This window comes from Neovison vison, chromosome 1 (genome assembly GCF_020171115.1).
Source record: "Neovison vison isolate M4711 chromosome 1, ASM_NN_V1, whole genome shotgun sequence".
NCBI classification, from domain to species: Eukaryota; Metazoa; Chordata; class Mammalia; order Carnivora; family Mustelidae; genus Neogale; species Neogale vison.
The window spans coordinates 2,463,990-2,490,206 of NC_058091.1; the positions used below are offsets into that span (position 1 = coordinate 2,463,990).

The window sequence follows — 26,217 nt, forward strand, 5'->3', positions numbered from 1 at the left end:
TGAGCTCTGGGGGTTACGTGCAATGGACGAATCACTAGGCTCTACCCCTGAATAATACACTGTATGTTAACTAAATTGAAGTTAGATAAAAAATAATAAAACAATAAAAACTCAAATAAACACACACACACACACACACACACACCTGTATGGGGATGTCGTGTGCATCTGAATGCAAATGAGCCAGAAGCAGAGAGCAGATATGGCCACGTGTTGAGCTGCTCTTTGACCTTTCTCAAGGTTTTAAGTTGTTAAAAATGAGAAGTGGGGGAAAAATACAGTGTCAGTGGACTGGCTGGCCATGAGAGGGAAAAGAAGCATTCGGATGAAGATGTCAACTTGTGTTGCCAGGGCAAATGAGTACCCTTTCTCAGTTGTGGGCATCCCCTTTTTGGGGCCTGAGCTCCCTCACCCCACAGCCAAGGGCGAGGCTCTGTCACATTTGTGGGTCTGCAGAGTCTCTGACACCTTATCCAAGTCACAGGCAACCCAATGGAAAGCAGAAGGGGGTACGGAGCATCCCTGAGCTACCAAGAGCCGCAACGGCTCACAGCTAGTTGTTGCCGAGGTGGCCCCCCACTCCCGTGTCTGCCCTGTCACTTTAGGTGACACAGAAAGGAGATGACATGTGGATGAAGGAGCTCAATCAGGAAACGTTCTGATGGACCCTATTTGACAGATTCAGGGTAATGTCCTCTTAAGAAAATAAAATTCTTCAATCAGAACATGTTGGGAACCATCTGTCAGATCATCCAGTAAAACACCCTGACATCCTCGAGGATGAAAGGCTCAGAGTGGGGGACTGCCCACGGTCAGAAAGCCACCTGGTGCAGAGACAGCCTCCCCACCGCATGCTCCCCTCTGCCTCTGCGCCTGCACCTGCTCCTGTGCCTGCACCCACACCTGCTCCCATGCCTGTTCCCACTTCCCGCACCTGCTCCTGCTCCCATCCTCTGCGGCCACATCTGCTCCCACACCTGTTCCCGTGCCTGTCCCTACTCCTGCCCCCACACCCATTCCTGCACCTGCTCCGATGCCTGCTCCCACATCACTCCTACTCCTGTCCCCACACCTGCTCCCCTGCCTGTTCCCACCTCCTATGCTCACACCCGTTGCTGCACCTGTTCCCACCTCCTGCACCTGCTCCTGCTCCTGCACCCACACCTGTTTCTGCACCTGTTCTCATCTTCTGCACCTGCCCCTGTGCCTGCTCCCACACCTGCTTCTGCCCCCACACCTGCTCCCATGCCTGTTCCTACTCCTGCACCTGCTCCCGCCCCATGCCTGTTCCTGCACCTGCTCCCACCTGCTACGCCTGCACCAAGTCCTGCTGCCAGTCCTGGAGCCCGCAGAGCAGAGTGCACCCTTTCCGAGTGAACATAGTCAGTGAGCGGTGGCTGGTCTCATGTCCAAGTACCATGTCCAACCCTCAGTGCAGAGCCTTGTGATGGTCTCTGTGGTAGGTCTGTAATATCGCTGCTGAAGGGAGTCTCGTTTGGGAGGAGTAAACTGTGGCACTGGGAATAGTCTTTTTGGAATTAGCTCTGGCTCTCTTTCCTTCCAGTAGTTCAGAGGCAAGCACCTGTGAAGTGGGGATACTGAAAGTCTTTTGCTGGGAAGCGTGGCCACGTGCCTATGAACACGTAACCGGTGTGGCTGGGGAATCACTCCGTTTAGATACAAGCATAGCCTGCTGTTGACTCTCGATGTCTCCCCTGGTTCCGCCGGAGGGAGATGCTTTCCCTGCAGGGGTCTGCTCAGCTTGGCGGCCAGGGCTGGGGAAGAAGTCTCTGTGAGACAGACCGAGAATATTCCTGATGTCTGCAAAGCCTTATAGTGAACAACAGTAAGCACTTGAGGACATCTGCTTTAAGCATAGGTATTAGTGACCATGTTTATTCGCGTTTGTGAAACAAGTGCCCCCTGGGTCATGTCCCCCTTCCCATTCATTTCTCTTCTTACTGCAACCAGTGAGCCTGAGTCGGCGCGGATGGTGCCTGTCCCCTCAGCTGTCACCTCTTTCTTCTTTCCGTCCATGTAGTTTGTAAAACGAACCAACAGTCACAGATAAAATGCTCTTAGGGGTTTTCTTCAAGTCACACAAACCCTGTGCAAGGCTTGGGCTGCTCTGTCCTCTGTACTTCGGGTTATTAAGGAGAAATCCAGGGAAACATTCACTCCTTTCTGCTGATCTGGGGAGGCTCACCAGCCCTTCTCAGTGCCGACGACAGCGCAGGTTCTGTCTTCTCATGCCTGATCCAGAACGGTGGGGCCAGACCCGCCCGGAGTTCACACCGAGACGGAGCCTGACGAGCCTCCAGGGGTTGTTTACCTCCTCAAAAAGGACATGGGACAAAAAAGTGGAATAATGAACAACAGAGTGGCAAGTTCAGAGGTTCAGACCCTCTGCAGCCCGGTTAGGGGCCAAATCCGGCCCGTGTGGAGCCCAGCGTGACGGAGGCAGCCCGAGGGGCTGGAGCAGCCAGGCAGGCAGGCTGTGGGCTTCCCTATGTGGTCTTGGCCGTGGGAGTTTGAGATCAGGGCTTGCCTGTTCGATGGAGGTGAACTTCCCTTATTCTCATGGTCAAGGCCGGGCGTGAAGAGCCCAGTGCAGCTCACAGCAGGGCCGCCGGGGATTACTGAGATGCTGGGTGTCCTCTGACACCGGGAACCCCAGCACGCGGCTCTAGGACTTGTTCAGGGAGGTGTTAAGGAGCATCTGATCGTCTCGCCCCCTGCCAAGCGTGAGTTGTCTCTCCACATCACAAAGAAGCTTGTTGCGAACAAGACAGAAAATAACTTGGTTTATCAAGAAATGGTGTCAGATTCAAGTCTGAGTCCCATGAAAGCGACCCCCACGAGCCTTCTGCTGAGTTCTGCAGAGGCAACGCTGGGGACTGATCCAGCTCTGGATGGGGGGCCTTGCAAGGAAAGCAGCCTCTTCTCTTTTCCATCGAACACTATGTGTTTCCAACTGTCTTTTAGGTAAACCACATGATGTAAATATCCCAGGAAGATAATGTGTTACAAGTGGGAAAGAAAATCGGAATAAAGATGCACATGGAATAAGTTCCTGGTGAGATTTTTTTTTTTTTAAGTAGCAGATAGAAACGAGAGGATGTCCTACCCCAGAATGGCCTTTGCCACGTGTGGTCTGTTTTTCTTCTGCGACCACCCCTCCCTCCAAAGCCCCAGCCCTCCGACTTCTCCTCTCTGTGGAGCAGAGGCGCCATGGAGCAGTAGTCTTGCCGAGTCTCTCTTCTAACAGTCTGTAACATTCTTACATTTGTTTAGCATTCGGGGTTTCGAACACCCAACAGCAGGAAAGAACGAAGAAATGTCCAGAACACAGCAGTAGCGGGAACCCGTGGGGACAGGCTGCGCCTTGTGCCCCTGAATCCTGAGGGCCTTCGCCATTGGTCATCTGCCTCCGGGGTGGTGTGGAGTGAGGGACGGGCTGGTCCGGTCTGTTGTGGGGGCATCCCAAAAAACCACGAGCTACAATGGACACACGGGTCCCTTGGAAGCTGTATTTCACGATGGACCCGGGGGAAAGCACTGAGGAGTTATTAAAGCCAAGAGTCCAGCAGCCTGTTGTAGGCGACCCCGTGAGAGCCGCAGATCGCAGTAAGTCGTCACCGTTAGCTCGTCAGACGTGCTGTCTGAGAACCTGCATGAATGTTGTCGCCCGCTCCACGAACCCTCGGTGAGATTACTAACGGCGGCTGTAACTTCGGATCACTGTCACCAGTGTTCAAAGTGACAGCAGAAAGTGCCTCAAGGAAATTCTTTTCTCGGTTTCTTAAGGTGAAAGCCTCCCTGGCTTTCCCTGGGTTTCCTTTGTCCCCCCGTGAAGAACTGTCTGCCGCGGACCCCGTGTTCGGCTGAGCGAGAGGATGGTCTCGTGAATGTCACAATCCTTTGCAAAGTTCGGAAATATGTAAGAAGTGAATCAGCTGCCAGTTTCTAGTTTTATTGCTTGTAATAACCTGTTTTTCAGGTACACTTACATAATGCTAAGCATTGGGATAATTGCATAATCTGGTTAAAAAAAATCTTTGAACTGCTGCCCACATGATACAACACTTGTACTTGCTGAGTTGTACAAATGGTTACAGCCATGGGAAGTGGAAGATACCTTCTGCTTTTCACCAGAGAAAAGAAAAAAAAAATATCAAAGTGTGACCATGAGATAAAGTAGGCAGAGTACCGGCGTTCAACCAAGAGATCTCGGTTCTGGTCTGAATTGCGACCCTCACTTAGCCGGGGATGTGTTCTGTGCTGACATTTTCGGGCACATGGTGTCTGCCACTATAAAAATGAGCGGACGAGGGGGGGTATGAAACGTGGTCACGGCAGGTGCCTGCCCTAGCAGGCAGGGGACTTCTGCATGGAGCTGTCCACAGGCCAGGATTTTAGGAGCTAAAATCAAAGCAAAACAAAGTGGGCTGTCCAGGCATCAGACCTGAGCCTGAACCTGAGGGCCACGAGCCCTGGGTACCCGCCTCAGATCTGCTATGCTGCCCAGGCACGGATGAATCCCGCAGTCTTGTCTGCGGTCCTGGGACAAAGCTTTCTGCAGGTGGTTCTGTGGCTCTGAGAGTCCAAATCACTCAGAACTTCAGCTAGAACACCGGGGTGGGAGAGACAGGGGATTGCCCCACATGGAGCCACGCTCTGACCTTTCTGAACCCACAGAATGCAACCCGTGTGCACGTGTCTGACTCAGTTTACCTTTGCACACAACGCCGAAGGCATATGCTGACCTGGCCTTCATGCGAGGCCCATTGTAGTGAATGCAGAACCCAGGTCTGAAAAGGAGCCAACCTTTCCGGGCCCCTTCCACGCCAACAGTGAGCTAAGGGAGGCCCCTCTTCCCCACCCCCTCGTTCCTGGTGCAAGCTGCATGCTGTAAGGTTTCAGTGGTGATGAGTAAGAAGGTGGTGATAAGAGATTTCCTGCCAAGACCCCAAAATAGAACCCCGGGAAAGCCTCATCTCATTCCTTCGGGGGGAGAGAGGGACTCTTGTTCGGCAGCCCAGGGCGTGAGTAAGTTGTGCCCGTTTGGAACTCGCAGTGAAACGATGGCCTGGTGTTGAGGGACTCTTCCTCGTGCCATGCCCACCTGCCGGAGCCAGCCGGGCTGGAGAAGGGAGCAGAGGCGGGGGTCGCTGGGAGCTGGACTTGAGGGCAGCCGGGGCCGAACGCTGGGCATTGTTTGTTTTAGAGAAGCACAGTTACCACAGGGTGTCACATTGGTTACAGGTGCACAACAGAGCGACTGAACAAGTCCGTGCTCACTGCAAGTGCAGCCGCCATCTGTCCCCCACAACCACACGACCCTGTCCCGGTATCGGTGACTGCATGCCCCGGGCTGTGCCCTTCGTCCCCACGAACTACTCTGTCCTCCACGCCCCTCCACCCAGTTTCTTACCCTGCCACCCTTCTGGCAACCATCGGTTCATTCTCTGTATGTAGGGGTCTTTTTCCTTTTATCCGTCCGCTTGTTTTGTTTCTTAGATCCCACGTATCAGTGAAATCGTACAGCATTTGTCTTGCTCTGACTTCACTTAGTGTAATGCCTGTAGACCCATCCATGTGCTTACAAATGGCGCAGGCTCGTCGTTCTCGCGGCCGAGAGAGAGTCCTCTGTGGCTGTGTGCATGTGTGTGCACGCACGTGTGTGCACAGGTGTGTGCATGTATGGTTGTGTGTGTGCGTGCGTGGGGTTGTGTGTGTGTGTGCACATGTGTGTGGCTGTGTGTGTGTGCGGGTTTGTGTGCATGCGTGTGTGCACATGTGTGTGGTTGTGTGCGCATGGGTGCACACGTGTGGTTGTGGGGGGTTAAGTGTGTGCGTGTGTGCACACATGTGGTTGTGTGGGGGTTTGTATGTGTGCGTGTGTGCACACGTGTGTGGTTCTTCATGTGGGTTTGTGTGTGTGTTGTGCACACGTATGTGGTTGTGTGGGGGTTTGTATGTGTGCGTGTGTGCACACGTGTGTGGTTCTTCATGTGGGTTTGTGTGCGTGTGTTGTGCACACGCATATGGTTGTGTGGGGATTGTATGTGTGCATGTGTGCACACGTGTGTGGTTCTGCATGTGGGCTTGTGTGCGTAGGTGTGTGCACACGTGTGTGGTTCTTCATGTGGGTTTGTGTGCGTAGGTGTGTGCACACGTGTGTGGTTCTTCATGTGGGTTTGTGTGTGTGCATGTGTGCACATGTATGTAGTTGTGTGGGGGTTGTATGTGTGCGTGTGTGCTCACGTGTGTGGTTCTGCATGTGGGTTTGTGTGTGCACACATATGTGGTTGTGTGTGGGTTGTATGTGTGTGTGCACGCGTGTGTGGTTCTTCATGTGGGTTTGTGTGCGTGTGTTGTGCACACGTATATGGTTGTGGGGGGTTGTATGTGTGCATATGTGCGCACGTGTGTGGTTCTTCATGTGGGTTTGTGTGCGTGCGTTGTGCACACGTATGTGGTTGTGGGGGGTTGTATGTGTGCGTGTGTGCACACGTGTGTGGTTCTGCATGTGGGTTTGTGTGTGCACACGTGTGTGGTTGTGTGTGTGTGTGTGCACGCATGCACGTGCCATGGAGAGTGAGCCTTGCGAATGGCGGTGGACGACCGCCGAGGTAGCATGGGTAGCACAGGAGCAAGTGGTGCCCATCCGCCCCACTGTGTCGACTGTGCGGGAGTCAGGTTGGAGGAGCGAGCTCGGCAGGAGAGCTGAGACCTGCCAGGAGAGGTCGTGGAGGGACAGGGCATCGGGGAGGTGTGGTCCAGGGGACTCCGCAGGACCTGACAGTGGAATGCCCAAGACGGGGTGAAGAGGGAAAAGGAACGAGACTTGTGGTGCGGCTTCCGCATCCGGGTCTGAGGGTAAGTGATCAGGAAGCAGACAGTGTGGTGCCACCACCAAGGGGAGGACCTCTGGATGGGAGGCAGGAGCTGGAGGAAAGCCAGCCTAGAGTGACGTTCACAAAGGCCACGCAGCAGACGGAGTGACAACGTTCGAGCTGCTCAGGGCTGGCAGAGCCGGACATACGTTCAGGCTAACTGCAGGAGGGGCCGGTGAAAGTCCTCAGATGGCGAGTGCCTCTGCGGGAATCCACGGCACCTGCAGGCAAGAACTCACTCGCTTGTCCTATTAAGACACATTACTGGAACGTGTCTCCCACACCAGTTGCCTCCTTGTCGGATGAGACACAGCGTCTACTGTGCAATGGTCCTCTGTCCGGTCACATGACGCAGGTGGATGACGAGGGTGTGGAGCGTGGGAGGGAGGTGGGTATGTGACGTTGTAGGCACTCCGGGGACCAGCATGAAAATCAGGGGTGATGTGTGTGTGTGTGTGTGTGTGTGTGTGATCTGTGCACATGTATGTTTATGTGTATGTTGGTTGTGTGCACGTGTGTGTAGAGAAATTTCTAAGAGAAGACGGCCCTTAAATGAAGCTTTAAAGGAAATTGATTAAATCAAGATGTTATTAAAAAAACCTTTAAGTTTTTTTAAGTTATATATAAATTTTCAGGGGAGCCTGGGTGGCTCAGTGGGTCAAAGCCTCCTCCTTCAGCTGGGATCCTAGGATCGAGCCCCGCATCGGGCTCTCTGCATAGCGGGGAGCCTGCTTCCCCTCCGCCCCCCCCCCCACCTGCCTCTCTGCCTACTTGTGATCTCTGGCTGTCAAATAAATAAATAAATAAATAAACCTTTTAAAAAGTTATATATTAATATATATTTTTAAAAGTTGTATATTAATTTTCAGACTTCTTTCTAACAGAAATACTTGATGCTATAAACACACCTTGAATTTTTACTTAATACCATTCCACAGAGATTGAAAAGCAATATTTCTTTTAAATCTCTCAAATCCAAGTAATCTGCAATCTTTCCTATAGTTTGTATAATACATATACATTATAATATACAAATTTGTAAGCTATCAAGATTATATTTTTTAAAATTTCCAATCATATAGGATTATTAAGCAATAAAGTAAAAGTGATCTGTATGGTAACAACGGTGGGACTATTATTTAGGTAATTTACTAATCTGTGTGCTTTGTGGCCTAGATTACAATATGGTCAATTTCTGTACATTTTCCATGTGTGCTTGGAGAGAATGCGTAGTCTAGAGTGTTGGATTGAGTACTAGATGTGTTCCTTTGGCCAGCTTTCCCAAATGTATTATCTCAACACTTAATTTTGTTTTTCTGCTTGATTTATCATTTACTGAGTGATATTTTAAGAACTTCCCCACATGATAATGGATTGGTCACTTTCTCCTCTTGGTTCTATCACTTTTTGATCAATATATTTTGAAAGTATATCATTTGGTGCATCCAGATTTAGGATTACTGAATCTTACCAGTGAATTGAAACTTTCTTCAGTCGATAGTGATGTTCTATCTTCACATTCTTGTAGTGTAATTTGTGTGGCATTAATGTTGCCTTATCAGTGTTCTTTTCAGTAGTGCATGATATGTCTTTTGTCATTCTTTCATGTGAAATTTTCTGAGCCTCTTGTTTTAGACATGTCTCTATAACTAGACTTGTTCTATCTTTATTCATTTTTTAAACATTTATTTATTTTTAGAGAGATAAAGAGAGAGAATGTACAAATAGGGGGAGGGGCAAGAGCAATGGAGAGACTCTCCTGCGGACTCCCCACCAAGCTCAGAGCCCAATGCCAGACTCAGACTCTCACCGCGAGACTATGACCTGAGCCAAAACCAAGAGTGGGAGGTCAACTGACTGAGCCCCCCAGGCGCCCCAAACTAAACTTATTTCAAACCAGTGTAGCACTCTTTGTATTTTAACTGGAGAGTTTACCCCAGTAACATTGATTGTAATTTTTTATTTATCTTTATTTATTTCTACCTTTGTAGTTTGTGTATGGTTCAGTTTGATCTTGCCTTGCTCGCAAACCAATTAGCCTGTTACTTTTTGCGGAAGAAGACATAAGCATCAGGGATCAGAAAGAAGGGACTTCATTATGCAAGGAGCAGAAGGCGGCCTGGATACCAGATCGGCATTGGTTTCCTTTGGCCCCAAGTTCCCAGGCGACATCAGCGTGGGGGGCAGGTGGTTACCATGCTCACGGAGAAACAGCATCCTGCTGAGAAACACTGAGCTTGGGGGACCTAGCCTTTTGTAACAAGTGGTGGCAAGCCTGCGCTTTGTCTTGGAGAGAAACATTACTTCATCCCTCAAGGATGCTTGCTGCCAAAACAGTCCTGAGAAACGGTGGGTTAGGAGTGGGCAGTGCCTTATATTTTCGCATGCTCAGCAAGCAGGAATAGAGGGTGCAGAGAGCTCAGGGCCCGCGGTGGCTGCGCTCTAAGCAAGACGTTAGATGCTAACTCCGATTCCCATCCTGCTGTACATGCTGCTTTTAAATCAAGATTTCATTTTTAACTTGATGTGAGCCCCCAGATCATGCAATACTTTGACTCTTTTTTTTTCTTTTTTTTTAATGCAGTTCCCAGTGTTTAGCTTCACCCGTAAGTGTCATTGTCACTCAGATTTCTCAGGTTGCTCATCTGAAGTGTCTTTATTTGGACCCTATTCTTGAAAGATATTTTGCAAGGCAGAGACTCTGAAGTTATCATTGTTTCACCTTAACACTGTTTACTTATTGATCCGCCGGTCTGTGCCCTCCATCAGGGCCACTGAGGTGGGCATGGACGCTCCAACTAACATTCGTTTCTACAAAACCTGCCTTTTCTTCTGGTTGTTGAGAGACGCATGCTGCCGGTTGAACATGTATTTAGGTATGGATTTCATTTTATTTAACCCTCCTTGGGATTTGGGAGGCTTCAAAAACATGAGGATGGGTGTATTTTATCAACTCTGAAAAATTCTCAGCCGTTGGCTCAGGTGTTTGAATACAGAGTATCTGTTTGTCTCTCTCAGTGTGAGACTCAGGCATGGGGTTTTCTCCCTCTGCCTTCCTCGCCTCTTCCACTGGCTTTTGTCTGTCCTGTCTCTTGACTTTCCTGTTGCACTCTGTCAATTATCGTCAGATCTAACGTCTCCCTTCTTAACTCTTTCTTGGGCTTTGTCTAAACTGCTCTTTATCTACTGAGTTTTACTTTAAATCATTGCATTTTAATTTTTTTTGAAGATTTTTAAAAAAGATTTTATTTATTTATTTGACAGACAGAGATCACAAGTAGGCAGAGAGACAGGCAGAGAGAGAGGAGGAAGCAGGCTCCCCGCTGAGCAGAGAGCCAAATGTGGGGCTCGATCCCAAGACCCTGGGATCATGACCTGAGCCGAAGGCAGAGGCTTAACCCACTGAGCCACCCAGGCGCCCCTGCATCTTAATTTTTAAAGTTCTACTAATGTTAATAAATCTGCTTGATCATTTGTAATCTCTAGTTTCCTTGTCATGCTTTCTATCTCTCTTTTCAAGTTTAAATAGGTTAAACAACTTTTATGCCACTCATACCTCTGCGCGTTTCAGGTCTGAGTCTGCTACTTTGTCTGCTGACTCTTGCTCATGGTAGCTGTTTCCTCGTGTAGGCTGCGGTTTATGGCTGCAAGCCACGTTCCTTAGAATGTTCTCTGTTTGAGCTCTGAGATGTGTTTAAAGTACTTCCTTGAGAGTACTTGTGTTTGCTTTTGCCTGGTCCTCAGGATGGTACAATCTGAGACCATTAAAAAGTAAATGTTTGGCTTAGAGTTTTTCAGGTTGGTAGAGTGAATTTTGGCCTGGAACAGGTCTAACTATGAGTGGCAGGAGGCTGGCAAGAGAAACTCTGTCCTTTGCCGTTTCCAGAGCTCACAGCTGAATAAGCAAGTCTCCTCCCAGAGGGAGGCTCTCCCGCTCTCCCCCTATAGTCTGCTCTGTGTGGACTGTGATTTTCAGCACAGTGACCCTGACCTGACCTCCCACCCTGCACAGCCCCAGGCTCTCTCCATGTCCCATTCTTCAGACCCTGCTGAAACTCAGGTCTGGATTACAGGGATCAACAAACATGGCTCCCTCTTCATGCACATCTTCTTAGCCTCAGTTTTTGCCTACATTTTTGTTCTCCTACTCACTATTGGATCAACCATGCTTTAAAAAAGAGGATTTTCTTCTCATTCTAGCCAGCATGTTTCTATGTCTCGGAAAGGTTCTCTCTGCATATATAATCTGTCATGTGACCAAGCATGGCGCCTGGCCCCCACCCCAGCCTCCTCCTGTGGTTCTCTGATGAGGAAGACATACCAAAGGGACTATTGCCAGGGGGATCAAAGCCCTGGCTTTCAGTGTCTCTGAGAATTTCCTTCATGTGTGCATCTAGCTCCCATCTCTAGTAGAGGTACGTAGTGTTTGCAATGCTGTAGATGTCTATGAAATATTGTTTAGAAGATGACTATTTTTGCTAAGAAAAACTTCTGGCAGACATTGTACATTCTCCTTTGTACCTGTTCCAGGTCTTGAGGGACATTTCTATTTTGAGGATTCTTTTTTTTTTCCTTTTTAAGTTACAGAAACCCTTCCTGCTATAGTTTTCACCTGTTTCCTCTTTCCTGCTAACTCCCTTCCTCTCAGCGTCCCTCTGTAATTTATGTGTGGGCTCAGACTCACAAGAAATAGCCCCCATGTCTCTGTTTGCAGCCAGGTTTTCTCACATCTGTCAGACCAAATGCTCATTCCCTCGGAAGCCTGCTCCCTGGCCGTCTCCCTCACGGAGGCTCCCTGCAATGGCCGTGGAGGGAGAAGCGTGTGTGTTCATCTCCTTGGGCTCCAGAACAAAGCACAACACAGCGGTGGCTGGAAATGGCGCGTACGTGTCGCCTCGCACTTCTGGAAGCCAGAGGTCTGATACGAGGTGCCGAGGGCCATGCCCCCCGACACACGTCGGGAGTTTCTTCCTCACCTCTTCAATGGGCTGGTGGTGGCACTGCTTCAATTTCTGCCTCCGTTGTGACGTGGCCTTACAAGGACACCGGTCACACTGAATTAGAGCCCACCCTACTCCTATATGCCCTCATCTTAACTAATGACATCTGCAACAACCCTGTTTTCTGACCAGGTCACATTCTAGGGGCGGGGGGTCAGGGCTTCAGTGTACCTTTTTAGAAAGGGACACAGTTCAACCCATAACAAACAACGTGGGAACACTAGCAGGGTCAAACCCAGAGGTTCTACACATTCTGTCACCTCCCGATAAGGAATGTCCTTCCCCCACCCCCTCCTGATGAGCAGAAAACGCCTCTCCATGAAACATGTCCAGAGTTCTCTTGGCCACATGCTAGGGTCCCTTGGCTCGCAACACTGTTTCATGTAACAGGACTCCCCGTGTTGTCTCATGAGTAAACTGACCTTTCACAGGAGAACTAGCCATTCCGCACCAAGGCACTCCCAGCGTCTGTCCCCACAGATGTGAGGAGGCCTGTGGAGGCCACTGTCTGGACTTCTGTCTGTGAGATGCTCTGTCTACAGGATGTAGGCCTTATGGCATTTCTTGCCTGACTATAATTGTCTAGGGAAATGAGGGTCTTAGCTTGTCACCCTCTTGGTTGCCAGTGCCTTATCTGATTTCTTTTGAGGCACACCTGGTATAATTATGGGCCCGTTGCTGGGCACTCACTGATGGGCAGATCTCATCTGGACCTTTTCGTCTCGTGTAAGTTTAGGCAGTAGGTTCAGCTCCTGGAGCCTCGTAAGATGGGATTCATTGCGTCCATTCTGCGGATTTTGTAAGTGTCTTTTACAGATGAAATAGTAAAAATGGCCCAGCTCTGATAACCAGCAGACCTCCAAACGCCATCACTATAACACCCCTTTAAACAAACCTGCAGGAAGGGCCACCAATGGTGGCTGTCCCACGTGCTTCCACGTTGGTGGGAGAGGCAGACAGAGAAGCTGAGAGTCATCGTCTGGCTCTGTGAGGAAAACAGGGAGCCTGGGGAAGTCACCTTCACATGGCCTGCGGCATGAAGCAGGAGAGGGGTGCGGCCTGTGGGTGGAGCAGGACGGCGTCCGGGGCAGTGACCGCGGCACCCACAGTGTGGTGGAGACCTGGGAAGCCGTGTTCACACAGTGTGTCGGCGCGGCCCAGCTCGCGCTCTGGGGCAGGAAGGAGGGCAGAGAGTGAGGACAGGGAACGGTGACCCGGAATGGCACAGCTGCTCTGCTCTGGTCTGCGCTTCTCCTGGACCACCCGGACACATGTGGTACACGGGGTAGCACGAGCCAGTTTGCTTCTAGAAAGGCCATTTTAGGAGCTGGACTGTGGATGGGCTGGGAGGGATGCCGTCTAGCCGGAGATCACCTTATTCTGGCAGGAACTGATGGCCCCAAACAACGTCCCCGAGAGCAGGGCTGGAAAGAAGGGGAGACGTGACAAATACTGAGAAAGTCTCACGAAGGTGTCTGTGCGTCGTTAGACTTCGGGGATAAAGCGGTGCAGGAGTGAAGGTAATTCTTGCCTCCCCGGTTACAGGGTAAATGGCTGCACCCAGAGGACAGTGCCGTTCAGTGGAAGCTTTCAGATAAAAATGCTAGACGCGGGGTTCTACTGCTTCCCAGTCACGCAGCTTTCTGTGTGAAACTCTAGGATTTTAGCAGATAAAAACTTTGATGAGCAGTTTACAATTTCCTCCCCATTTTGCTTTAACTGCACAAAACTGCCACATTTGTAGGTGACAGCCTTGTGAGGAAGGAGCACAGGTTCCCCCCACCATGGGCTGCTGAGTTCACCACGATTCTCAGACGTGGCCCTTGGGCATTTCAGACCCTGAGGGGCTGTCCTGTGCCATGTCCCCCCGGCCTCTGCCTCTGAGGCATCCCTCCCATTTCCCACCCCCAAGCCGTGTCTCCAGCTGTCTACACCTGTCCCCAGACCTTGCCAAGTGTCCCCCAGAGGACAAAGTCAGCCCCACTTGAGAACCCTGTGCTAGAGGATCAGGGTTTCAGGTCAAGTCACAGTGGGACAGGGCTGGGATTCGGATACTTCCCATCCCACGTTCCAGTCTGGTCCCGCGGGCCGCGGTCCTTCTGGCTTTGCTGGCACCCGGTGCCCTGGACTCGGGTGCAGTGACCGTGAGCTCACGCTCCCTGGAACTGCGCCCGGAGGGCTTCTCCGGAGCCTGGGTGTAACGCGGATCTCTCTAGAGAGCGTCACGGTGTGTTTCCACCAGGCACCTCGGGTAAGAAATGGTCAAGACCACTGGAGTTTTTGCTGCTGTTTTCAGATGACTCGGGAGGTGCATGAAGGGCACGGGCCTGTGTAAGGGGGTGTGTGCACCTGGATGGCCAGGGGGTCGCTCTCGCTCTCGAGGTCCTGCCTGGTGAGTGCCGGCCCTCAGGCGCAAGCCCGGGTCTGCAAGGGGGGTTATTTCCGTCCACCTTGCACTGAGGGTGCGGCCCTGCGGGACCCCTACTGAGTGGGTAGCCTCCGTCCTCTGAGGCCCTCACTGCTATAAATGGAGCCTGGACCCCGTTCTTGACGTGTACCTGGTTTGTTGACCAAATGCAGCTTGTGATGGGCTCGAAACTCACCTTGCGGTACTTATCAGAATGAACCACCGGGAGGTCAGTTCACTTAGCGTTTTCTTCCCACTCCCAAATAACAATCATGTTTGTTTTCAGTTTTAAATACTTGATTAAGACATTAGCATTTCCAGTCCTACTGACTGACCGGACTCACAGTCTCTTTGCTGACTTGAGGCTGTCTCAGCCTGGGAGGGTCAGAGTGGGAAGGGAGGCAATCCAGGCAGAGGACAGACTCGCTGGAACCGGTCTGCACACAGGTGGCCTCACTCTGACCCCTTCTCTCATGGACAGCTGTCCTGTCTTCTGGGTTACTGCAGCTGGAGACCGCAGCTGCACGCACTTACAGGACAGAGGCCTCCGGATTTGGGAGTTACCTAGAACTCTTGCCTTAGCCCTGGGCCTGGTGCTGCACGCTTCTGCTCCAGACAGCATCCCAGGGACCCCCAGACTAGACCCTTTATCACATGTCCACACCTGGTCTGTAAGAAACCCTCTTGTGTCCTTCCTCTGCAAGCCCCATGAACACAGATCCGTTCAGTGAACAGCTCCCCGCCCCTCCCCCCGCCCCCAGGCCTCCCCAGAGCATGGCCATCCGGGCTCTCTAGAACTCAGACCTGACCAGTGTCCACAACAAATCACAGCTCTTGGGGTAGGGCTTGAAGTGAAGGAGGCGGCATTGCCCCTACCCAGTCCTTTGGGGGAAGGGAAAGGAAGGGGATAACAATGCAGATCTTGCCCAAGTTACCTTCCTTCCAAAAGCCTCCCTCTCCTTCCTGTCCAGGGCGTGTTCTGTTCTCAAGGAAGGGGGAATTCCAGGGTGGACCAGACCTTAGTTATTGTTCTGAAGTTCTGAAATTGGATGCCTCAGGTGTCCTGGGGACTTGGTAGAACTCAATTTTCATTAATCAATCATGAAACCCCTCTTTGTTCTAAATTCCCAATAACCCCATTTTTCTACAAGCTGGGACCCTACCTCCTCTGTTTGCCCAGGAAACATGGCTCCTTATCCGCGGGGGTCACCCCAGATGCCACCTCCTCCAGCTGGGGCCGGCTTCTCATTCATCTCTTACTTCACCAGGTTAAAGATAAAGGCAAATGGAAATGTTCTAGCAATGAAATTATTTCTCCAGTTGAAAATATGAAACCTTTTCTTTTTTATTTTATTTTATTTTATTTTTTTGCCTTTTGAGAGTCCAAGTTCAATTGAACAGTTTGGTTGCACTCAAATGTGGGGGATGGTGCATGCCCCATAAGGTATTTCCTTTCCAGTTCGGTTACACCAGGTCAGCATGCTCTTGTGGTAAAACCCAAGCCCTGATCGAGGCCCACCAGAGGGTTTTGTCATGACCAGGATGAGATGTCACAGTTGGCATGTGGTACTCCCGCCAGCTCCCCCAGTGAAGCTTGCTAGAGCCGGGCTGGGACAAGCCGATGTCCGGTCAGTCAGCGGTTCTCTGCCCGAGCTTAGCTGCAGCCTGGCATAGGTCTGGCCTGTCTTTGCCTCTGTGTAGAACCAAGATGCCTCAAGGGCAGCCAGGGAGAAGGGGAGTCTTTAGGTGGTAAGAAGCTATTTCCCAGAGTGGGGATAATCGCCTTCCCGCAGAACCCTTGAGGGAAGCAGGAACCAGTTTCAACATGCATATTTTCATCTTGGAGATGCATGATGCGGACACAGAGCATGAGTGTGCCCAAGCTCTCCAAGCAAGGACGCCGCGCACCAGCGGCCACTCTGAACTCCGTGCTCACCAGTGCCCAGCCTGCGGCATCCGCATTTGTCACACGGTACCGCACGCAGGAATGTTTCTGACCTTCTAGGGGGTTGGTGACCGGGCACTGACCTCGTCTGACCCTATTTTGAACACAACGCACCAACAGAAGAGGCCGCACGGAGCTCAGAGCTCCAAGATCTCTGCTGAGCATTTCTAGAAAAAAGTGTTCCCCTTTAAGGCAAATCCCCTCCAGCGCTGCAGCCAGCAGCTGCCTCCAGAGCCTGCCCCGGTCCAGGCACTGCGCGGCCCGGTCAGTCACCGTCCGGACAGAGCCGGAGGTGGAGAACCGCCGTCTCGTGTTCCGAGCACTCCCAGGGGCGACTGCCCCAGACCGCGTGGGGGTCCGTGCACCGGGTGGCGACGGCTGGACCCGCGGGGCCCGGCGCTCCGGGGCAGGGAGAGGTGCAGAGCGCGGGCGGAGGCTCCCGGAGCCTCTGATTTCGTTTCGTTTTCCGGAAATGTCCGCTAATTGACAAAAGTTTTGCTCGGCACCGCAGAGCACTGAGCCCCCGTGTGCCTGTGGCTGTTTTAAGGGAAAAACCGTAGGGACGCCCCCGAGCCAGAAAACAGCCCAGCCGGGCCGCGGGGCAGCACACTAGGCCGGGGCCGCGCCGCCCGCCCGCCCCGCAGGCCGCAGCGCTGCCCCGCGGGGCTCGACCGGCGCGCGCCTCCCAGGCCGCCCGGTGCGGGTGTGGGCGGGGGCGGGGCAGCACGCCGGGAGTACTCGGAGCGAGCGAGGCGGCGGGGGAGGCGCGTCGGTGGCGCTGATTGGTGGTAGTGGGCCAGGCGGGGCGGGGCCGGGTTGCTCTGCGCTCGTCCTCTCCCGGCGGGAGGAGGAGGGGGAGGGAACGCCTGGGTTGTGCGGTTGCTGATTGGAGTCAGTGGCGGAGAGCGAGGAGGGGCGGGGCTGGCCCGGGCGGGGCTGGTAGTCCCGGGCGGTGGCGTCTGCGGCGGCGCGGCCGGAGGAGGAGGAGGAGGAGGGGGAGGAGGGAGCATCTGATTGGTGGTAGTGACTGTGGGCGGGGCGAGGCGGGGCTGGGTGGGGCGGGGCGTTGGCTGCAGCTGCAGCAGCGGGAGGAGGAGGGGGAGGAAGAAGCATCTGATTGGCGGTAGTGACTGTGGGCGGGGCCGGGAGGGGCGTTGGCGGCCGCAGCAGCAGCGGGAGGAGGAGGGGGAGGAAGGAGCATCTGATTGGCGGTAGTGACTGTGGGCGGGGCCGGGAGGGGCGTTGGCGGCCGCAGCAGCAGCGGCAGGAGGAGGAGGAGGGGGAGGAAGGGGAAGAAGGAGCATCTGACTGGGGGTAGTGACGGTGGGCGGGGTGGGGCGGGGCGGTGGCGGCTGCGGCGGCTGCCCAGCAGGAGGAGGAGGAGGGGGAGGAGGGAGCATCTGATTGGCGGTAGTGAGTGTGGGCGGGGCTGGGCGTGGCGGGGCTGGTCCTCGCTGAGCATCGGCCGCCGCCTCAGCAGCCTCGGAAGCCGGAGGGGGGGAAGAGGAGGAGGAGGGAGCATCGGGGGCGGCGGGCACTGATTGGCGGTAGTGGCTGGGGGCGGGGCGGAGCTGTCCGGGGCTGGTCCCCGGCGGGAGGCGGCGGCGGCCGCGGCAGCAGCAGCAGCAGGAGCGGGAGGAGGAGGAGGGGACGAGGCGGAGGACGAGGGGAAGCAGCTGGGGCGGCGGGCACTGATTGGCGGGAGTGGCTGAGGGCGGGGTGGGGCGGGGCGGTCTGGGGCTGGTCCTCGCAGGCTGCAGGAGGAGGAGGGGGAGGAGGAGGAGGAGCGCGGGAGGAGGGAGCGCAGGAACCCGGGCCGCGGTGGCCGGCTCGGCCTGCCCTTTGTGCCCGCAGCCCGCGCCCCGCGCCGATGGCCGCCGCACCGGGCTCCCCCGCGGCGCGCACCCGCCCGCGGACCTGACCCCGCGCGCCTGGGATGCGCCGGGAATGCGCGTCCTCCGGGCCTGCGGCTGCTGCCGGCTGGGCGCGGGGCGATGGACCTGAGCATGAAGAAGTTCACCGTGCGCCGCTTCTTCTCCGTGTACCTGCGCAAGAAGTCGCGCTCCAAGAGCTCCAGCCTCAGCCGACTCGAGGTAAGCGCCGTGGCGCCCGGGGCGCGCAGGCACCCAGGTCCCGCCGCGCCCGGGGGATGCTGCGGGCGGCGGAGCCATCCCGAGCCCTTTCTATTGTCACATGCGCGGGACGCCCCGACTCAGGTCAGGGAGTTGAAGTTGTCGGAGAGCCCGTCCGGTGTTTACCGGACCGAACGCCGTTGTTGGGACTTCGTCATACTGGACCGGCCCTCGGGTTCTCATCGGGGGCTTAACCCTCCCCTGTGGGATTTCTAACTAATTTTGCTCCCGGGGCCGCGCAGGTTGCGGAGCGGTCGCTGTGCCCAGATAGGTGCTCGGGGTGGGGAGGGCGTTTCGGTCCGTGCAGCCGGACCGCGGCTCGGTGGGGCACCTCCGAGCTCCCACGGACAGAACCTCCGCGGCGCTCCCCTCGGCCGTGGGTCGAGGGCTGGGGGGTGGGTTTGTCTTTCGGTGGCCCCCAGCCACGAAGTGCTACCGTAGGGGGCAGATGTTGGTGTATTGGAAATCAGTGTAGCGTTGCGCGTATCTGTAACATCCCAGTCTACACCGGCCAGTCTGAAACGGTGCTCAGGACCGAAGTGCCTGGTGCAGCTTCCCTGCAGCCCCGGGTTTGACAGAGATTCGCCCTGAAACCCAAGGACCCTGAAAATTGTGTCCTTTTCTCCTGTCCCTCATCTTGTCATCTTCGGGTTTCCAAAGTCATCTGTGGACCGTTGTCTGCTGTGGTTTTTTTTAAATTTCTGCCATCAGATCTTGTTCTCTTTGTCCCGGTGTCCAAATTACATTGTTGAATCTATAGATGACCAAACGGTGGAACGTGTTTAAGTGAAAGAGAGAGAGAGAGAGAGAGAAGAGAGGGAGAGAGAGAGGGAGAGAGAGAGACACATTGTGATGTTGGGGGGAGGGGCTGGCCACACAGCCTAGCCTTTCCCTTTGACATTGCCCTGGCCTTTACCAAAGGCTGGCTCCTATCTCGGTTTTGACTTGTTTCTAAGGAATCAAATGAATTGGAACAATGTGACATTTTTCGTCTGGGATTTCTTTGTCCCCGCTGCCATGATATTTGATACAGGCATGGGTTGTTACAATTACCAGGTCTTTAGGCAAAGCTCTGGAATAGACGTGAATGCAACAGGGAATTGCTTGTGGAAAAAGTTTCTGTTATGGTATCACTAAGTCAGATTTGGACCAGATAGGCTCTTTGTGGCTATTTTTCAAACAAATACAACTGCTATTCAAATAATGGGGGAGGTCTTGCCTTGAATTTCACATTGACAGAAATTAAACACGAGTTAGTGAGATAAATCATCTTCCTGGATCTCAGGCACTTTTTTTTTTAAGATTTTATTTATTTATTTGACAGAGAAAGATCACAAATAGGCAGAGCAGCAGGCAGAGAGAGAGGAGGAAGCAGGCTCCCTGCTGAGCAGAGAGCTGGATCAGGGCTTGATCCCAGGACCCTGGGATCATGACCCGAGCCGGAGGCAGGGGCTTTAACCCACCGAGCCACCCAAACACCCCTCAGGCACTTTTTAAAAAGCTAAAGTTGATAAGAACAGAAAGCCAGAACACTATTTACCTCTATGCCCAATAAGTTTTTATTCATCAAAATGCCAAGTTTATTATACAGCTCCTTGTTTCATTTATTGTCCTTGCCAGTGGGAGGCACACAGGTGGGCAAACCCCCAGTGCTCTTCAGGAAGACCAGCAGTAGACACCGGCAGCAAGTTGATACTGGGCTGAACTGTTGGACGGTCAGGAATCCCATCAGTGCGATATACTCCGCTCTGGTGTTGTGGTTTGGTGGGGAGAACTGGGTTTGTGCCTCAAAAAAGCCCAACATAATGGGAAACCGAGAGGGGATGGAAGAGAAGTTTCTTCAATGTGAAAACAAAATTTCTAAAAATCATAGATACAGCAGGGGATAGGCAGAAGGTCTGTTCCGGACCAGAGAAGATTATCCCATTCCTCTACCAGCACATAATCGGGAGCCCTTCATGTCACGGGGATGGTGGGCCCTGGAGAGAAGGGCTGAGAGGGATGGTCCGCGCGGACGCAGGGCTCTGTTCTCTACAGATGCATTCTCCTGTCTCTTATGAAAACTCAGATAAGCATGTTTTACAGTCCTCGTTCTACTGATGGGGGACTCAGCCTCCCCCGCCCCCAGCAGGATTTTGCCGGAAACTTGCCAACTAATTCGTTCTGCAATTGCTTTTTAAAAGCCTGCTGTGTGTTCAGCCCCTTTCTCAGCCTTGTAGATCCAAAACCACAAGTCCTGGAAGTCCTGGCCTCATGATGCCTCCACCTAGTGGGGGATCTAATAAGTGGCTGACCCTGTGCTTCTGTCCAGCAAGTTCCATCTTCCTGCCCAGCTGCCTCTCCATCTTTTTCCAGAGAAGCCTGTTTATGCACTTGCATATCCACAGCATATTGTAGGCCAAGGAGCACTTCCCCCCAAAATCTAAAATTTCGGAGGGGGTGGGGGAGGTCTGTCAATAGTTCGAGCTTGAGTAATAGGACACATAAAGCACAAGCACAGATGTGTATTTCCCGTTTGGACTGATGAAAAAGGTTGCTCATTTTGTAAAAATAAACATTTCTTCATTGTTTCTGTGATATTCATTTTGTAAAATATACATGGAGATTGAAAATGTTTGTTTTTTGAATTCAGAATCTAGTGCCATAAACAGGAAAGTGACAGTGGTTACTTGAAGTTGAAAACACTATTATCTTCATTAAAATGGACTTAAGGGACACACTCCGTCTTAATGTTTTCATACTTGCTTTTAAATTTTTTTTTTTTAAGATTTTTATTTATTGACAGAGAGAGATCACAAGGAGGCAGAGAAGCAGGCAGAGAGGAAGGGAAGCAGGCTCCCCGCTGAACAGAGAGCCCAATGCGGGGCTCGATCCCAGAATCCTGGGATCCCAAGACCCCAGGACCTGAGCAGAAGGCAGAGGCTTTAACCCACTGAGCCACCCAGGCACCCCTTTGCTTTTAAATTTAACTTGAATCTAGACTCCAGCATTTGCTAATCCCTAGCCAACAGAGAAGCCAGATTACTTAATCAGATTTGGGAACAGTTTATGAATTCCAGCTTAAATATTTTTAGAGTGTCTCGGTGTTGCACCAACTGAGATGGCCAGATTGTTGACTCTGGCAAGCATGATTTTTGGGGTTTTTAAAGGGTAATTGGGTATCTTTCCTAGACTTCTTTGTGCATGTCCTAGAAAGATATCAGGTTTCACTGTCTGACCTTCACCCGGATTTCAAGGGCATTGACATCCCTGCCTGAGGGGTTCGGCACCTACCTGGAAGGTATAACCAGCTCCTGATTCAGCAGTCCATTTTGTAGATGAGGAAACGGAGCCCAGGGAGACCCAAGGATTTGCCTGTGCTCCCGCGCCTAGACTGTGTTAAAGGAAGTTCTTGCTGCGTGAGTGTGTGCCGTCTGTGATTATCATAGCCCTTCTGGGCCATGCAGTTACTGGAGTTTACCATGTATTAGATGGGACTTGAAGGAAAGCTATTGTAATTATTAAAAGGAAATTACTCTGAGGAGTATTTTGGAAGGTGCTGCACAACCTAAAATTATTCTGGAGAACCTCTTCCGGAAGTTGGAACGTTCCAGGTGAATGTCGCATACCCACGGCAGGTGAATCCGGGCTTTATATCACACCCATGGCAGGTGGCGGCTTTTTCACCTCCATGAGCCCCTTCCCCTCCACTGTGAGACGGGCTAGGACTTCCAGCCGCGCAGCGTGAAAGCGATAAGCGTAAGCTATCGAACGCACCGACGAACGCGGAGTCTGGATGGCAGCGCGGCTGCTCAGTAGTTGTTAGCTGTGGATGCTGGTAAATACTTGCTGGGCTTTGTGATGGTTTTCACGGTGCTCATTGTCTCCTGGTGCTGTGTGAGCCTGGGCTTGCCCCTGTGGCCTGTAGAACCCATGGCTTGTGCTGTCTCAGTAAACGCTCGGCCTGGTAATTAACAGTTGAGACGACCTTCCTCTGTAGTTAGGGGAAGAAGAGGCCAGAGATCGCTTCTCCCAGGCCTCCTTGTACACCGTCATTCACTAGGATCGGCCCCGTTTGCTAAGATGGAGTCCCCGGCGTCTGGCTGGATGGCGATACTCCTCTTCCTTCTCTTACATCACCCTGTGAGTCAGCTGCACCAAGCAGGAATGCTTTACCAGTTCAGGCCCCAAAGCCATGGCGTCCTGAGCTAGGGTTGCTTCAAGAGTCAGGAAACACCCCAGCACCGGCATCCCAATTTCGGAGCTTCGGGACGGCATCCTCCTGGGCTCAGCCTTTGCTTCCCAGGAGAGACTCCAGTGGTCTCACGCTCCAGCTCCAAAGCCTGGCTTGGGGCTGTGGAAGGTTCAGAGGGGCTGATTAGGAAGAGCTTGGGAGGGATATGGTTTTTAAATTAATAAAAAGTGATATTCTTTACCCAGTACGATTTATCTGCTAGTTTGTCAAAGGTATCAGTGCTCAAAGACCGTTCATGTCAGGAATGGTTATTTCGTCTAGAGTCCCCAAAGCCAGGGAGTCGGTTCTCTTTGATTAAGTATCATTTTTTTTTAAAGATTTTATTTATTTATTTGACAGAGAGAGATCACAAGTAGGCAGAGAGGCAGGCAGAGAGAGAGAGAGGAGGAAGCAGGCTCCCTGCTCAGCAGAGAGCCCGATGCGGGGCTCGATCCCAGGACCCCGGGATCATGACCTGAGCCGAAGGCAGCGGCTTAACCCACTGAGCCACCCAGGCGCCTGATTACGTATCATTTTTGACACTTTTACTGAAGACGGCTGCGGGTGAGTGACGACAAAATGCAAGTCCTTTAGCTGGAATACGGAAGAGTGGTAAGCTGCTGAGCGGAAAAATTTCATCTGATTTTGTACTTGCTCAATTGTTTACATGAAGAATTTTAGCATACACTGTGCTGAGCAAGTGGTACGTAGGACGTGGTCTTTGTGTGGCCTCTGCCTTCGATGAGCTGCACGTCTAGTGAGAGAGGCAGACCTGGGAAGGGAACCTACTGGGTGAAATTTCTGGCATCCCTGACTTAAACAGTCTAATTATATCAATTGCCAATTAATTTCCATTTCCCATGGTTGCAGGTCACCAATGTGTTGCCTATGTGTACATTTGAATATATTTCAACGGCCTCCCCCTTTTAAAGGGAAGCATAATGTCCCAATAAAGTCAATGTTCAGGAACTCTTAGCAGATCCTGGGAGTGATGCTGGCTCTGGTCATGGAGAAAAAGAAAGCTTCCTGGAAAGATAAACATTAAGACTTATTCTTGGTGCTTGATAGGTAAGCTCTTCATCTAGAACTTGGGTGGTTTCCCAGAAAACCATTTCTAATTAAAATAATTTTCAGGTACTTTCAGTAAGTGCACCCCAAAATTCTATGGGAACCATGATTTTTATGTGGCTTTCAGACCACAAGGACAACAACGAAAATCAGAGAAGAACACAAGAAAGAGTTCATATTTATAAGTATTGAACAGGCTCCCGGGGGCTCAGTCCGTGAAGCCAATTTGCCTTCGGCTCAGGTCGTGATCTCATTCCTGGGATCGAGCCCCACATCGGGCTCCTGGCTCAGTGGGGAGCCTGCTTCTCCCTCTCCCTGTGCCTGCTGCTCCCCCTGATTGTACTCAATCTCTCTCTGTCTCTGTCTCTAATAAACAAATAGATAAATAAATAAATAAACCATTTAAAAAATTATTTAATCTGCTTATGTTTTACCTGTGTATATTGATTCTATTTTAAACACACTAAAATTAATTTCCTTGTGGCCACGTTTGGCACGTGCCTTACCTCAGCAATTTCATGCCACACTTGCTCTCCTTACACTGAAGAAACTCCCCAAAATATTGCTTGTTCAAAAACGTGTGAAAAGACTCCCCAAACCGTCGCGCTTCTGCCCGATTGGCGTTTGTCAGCTCCTTCACGCCTTCTTTCCCGAAGCCTCGGGCTGGCTTCCACCGCACGCCCCGGCAGACACGGTTCGGTCCGTTTCTCCTGGGTTCAGAAGCCCAGGAAAGAGACGGACGTGGCGAGCTCGCGCCCGGCGCTCTGCGCCTGCAGGCGGGCGGCCGTGCTCAGACGTGGCGGGGCCGCCCGTGAGCAGGAGTCGAGCCCGGAGCTCCCCGGGGCAGGGGCGAGGCGGAGAGAGAGATCTGGGGCTCCAGCGGCAAGACTCGTTAACCGGTGTGGGTGGCCTGTCCCGTGCATCCGCCGCTCGGCGGGAAAGGGCTGCCCTGACGTGTGGGGGAGCCGAGGGCGGGTCCGTTTCGGATGGAGGCGGCAGCGGGTCCTTCAGCCAGAAATCGCTTCCTCTTGGGCCCGAAGGTTCTGCACTTGTCAGAGGCGTGCGGGCTGCCGGGCGCCGACGCCGGCCTCGCTGGGACGCTGCTCGTGTGTCTGCGACGCTGGGTCGTGTCGCGTGCTGCGTTTGCCCGTGTATTTTCACTCGGAAGAGCTATTAAATGAAGCTGGAGTGGGAGTTATCAACAAATAGTCTGTTCAGCTACAGTGTGATTTAATCAAGCACATGCATGACTCAGTATACATACAAACATATTCAGTATAAAATGCGGTTCATCGCGTCTGGTGGGCAGCGGTGTCGGAAGCCTCCCGGGTCCCAGCCGGCAGGGGCCGCGGTGGCGGCGGCGCGGTAGCCACGGGCACCTGCTCGCCGCGCTCCGATGGCAGCCGCCTGCGCAGGGCCCGCAGACCTGCCGTTTCTCCGCAAGCAGGCGAGGGTCTGCGTCTGAAACCACCCGAGAGGGACCCGACGAAGACTCTTCCTCCACCAGACTGTAGTCACTTCCCCGGGTCCCCTTCGCGACTGGGCTCTGACCTTGGGCTCCCGTGTGGTCCTTGCAGCGCCCGGAATTCCTTATCCCCCCGCCCCGAGGGTGACGTCTGGTCTCCCCCTGCCCGCGGCGAGAATCCGACGAGGCCCGCGTAGGAAGACCACCCTGCCCTCGCGCACCCTCGGGCTCGGCTCCTTGCCCTGAGTCCCCACTCTCCTTCCTGTATCTGAGGGGAGCTCGGTCTGCCTCCCGGGCTGCCAGACCCCGTCGCGGGGCCCTGGTGAACAGTCTTCCTCGCTGGCTCGCTGGCTTTAGCAGGCGTCAGAACGGTCTTCCTCGGCCAGTGCGTACCGTTGTGGTAACTTGCATGTATCTCTTGAGATCCGGGAAGGGGCGTCGCAGGAACACGGCTGGTCAGAGAGCCCTACTTGATGCCACGCACAAACACAGGGCGGCCTCTCCTCCAGGAGCTTTGGTTTGCAAGGGTCCTCAGGGTCCCCGGGGCCGGGTTCCTCTCCCTCCACACCCTGCACCCGCCGCCGGAGGCGCCCCGGCCCTGCTGGCCACCCCTTCTCCGGGCCACCTGGCGCGCCTCTCGTCTCTGCCCTCAGCCTCGTCAGGCGCACCATCCTTTCGGACTCCTGCGTCCCCGGCTGCAGTGCGGGGACAGACATACACTAATGCCATCCTCGAGTCATTCAGTGCTTGCAGAGTGAGATGGGCCTCGTAGGGGAGGGTTTGCACTTGGCCTCCTGGGGTGTTGCTCGGAGCCGGCTTTGGCCGGACCCTCTCTGTAAGGAGTTCTGCTCTGCGCTCGGAAACACACAGTTTCTCTCCTCTTTGGTCGGCCTCTCTTGCCCTCGGAGTACACACCTGCTTCAGGTTAGTATTATCACCACAAAGCAGCTTTTCCGAAGTTCATCTCTGTTAAGGTTACTCAGAGTGATGCTTGAATCTCCGGGGCCGTCCTGCTGAAGGTAAGTCGTGGAGAAGCAGCTCCAGTGAAACAGAGCAGGGAGTTCACGCCGTTCTGGGGTCGGCACGCC

At 53.0% G+C, this 26,217-nt stretch overlaps 1 protein-coding gene across 2 annotated transcripts in view; it reads left to right on the plus strand.

Annotated features, from left to right (window-relative positions):
• RPS6KA2 (ribosomal protein S6 kinase A2) overlaps positions 1-26,217 on the plus strand; it is a 300,515-nt gene that overhangs the window by 133,019 nt on the left and 141,279 nt on the right. Inside the window, exon 1 of one of the 2 annotated variants that reach the window (XM_044242461.1) lies at positions 18,164-18,344. The exons of the other annotated variant lie outside the window; for it this stretch is intronic. Within the exon in view, the coding sequence (XP_044098396.1) occupies positions 18,246-18,344 (99 nt within the window). The 5' untranslated portion in view covers positions 18,164-18,245. Of the gene's footprint in view, positions 1-18,163; positions 18,345-26,217 lie in introns of those variants that run through there. 2 annotated transcript variants of the gene reach the window in all.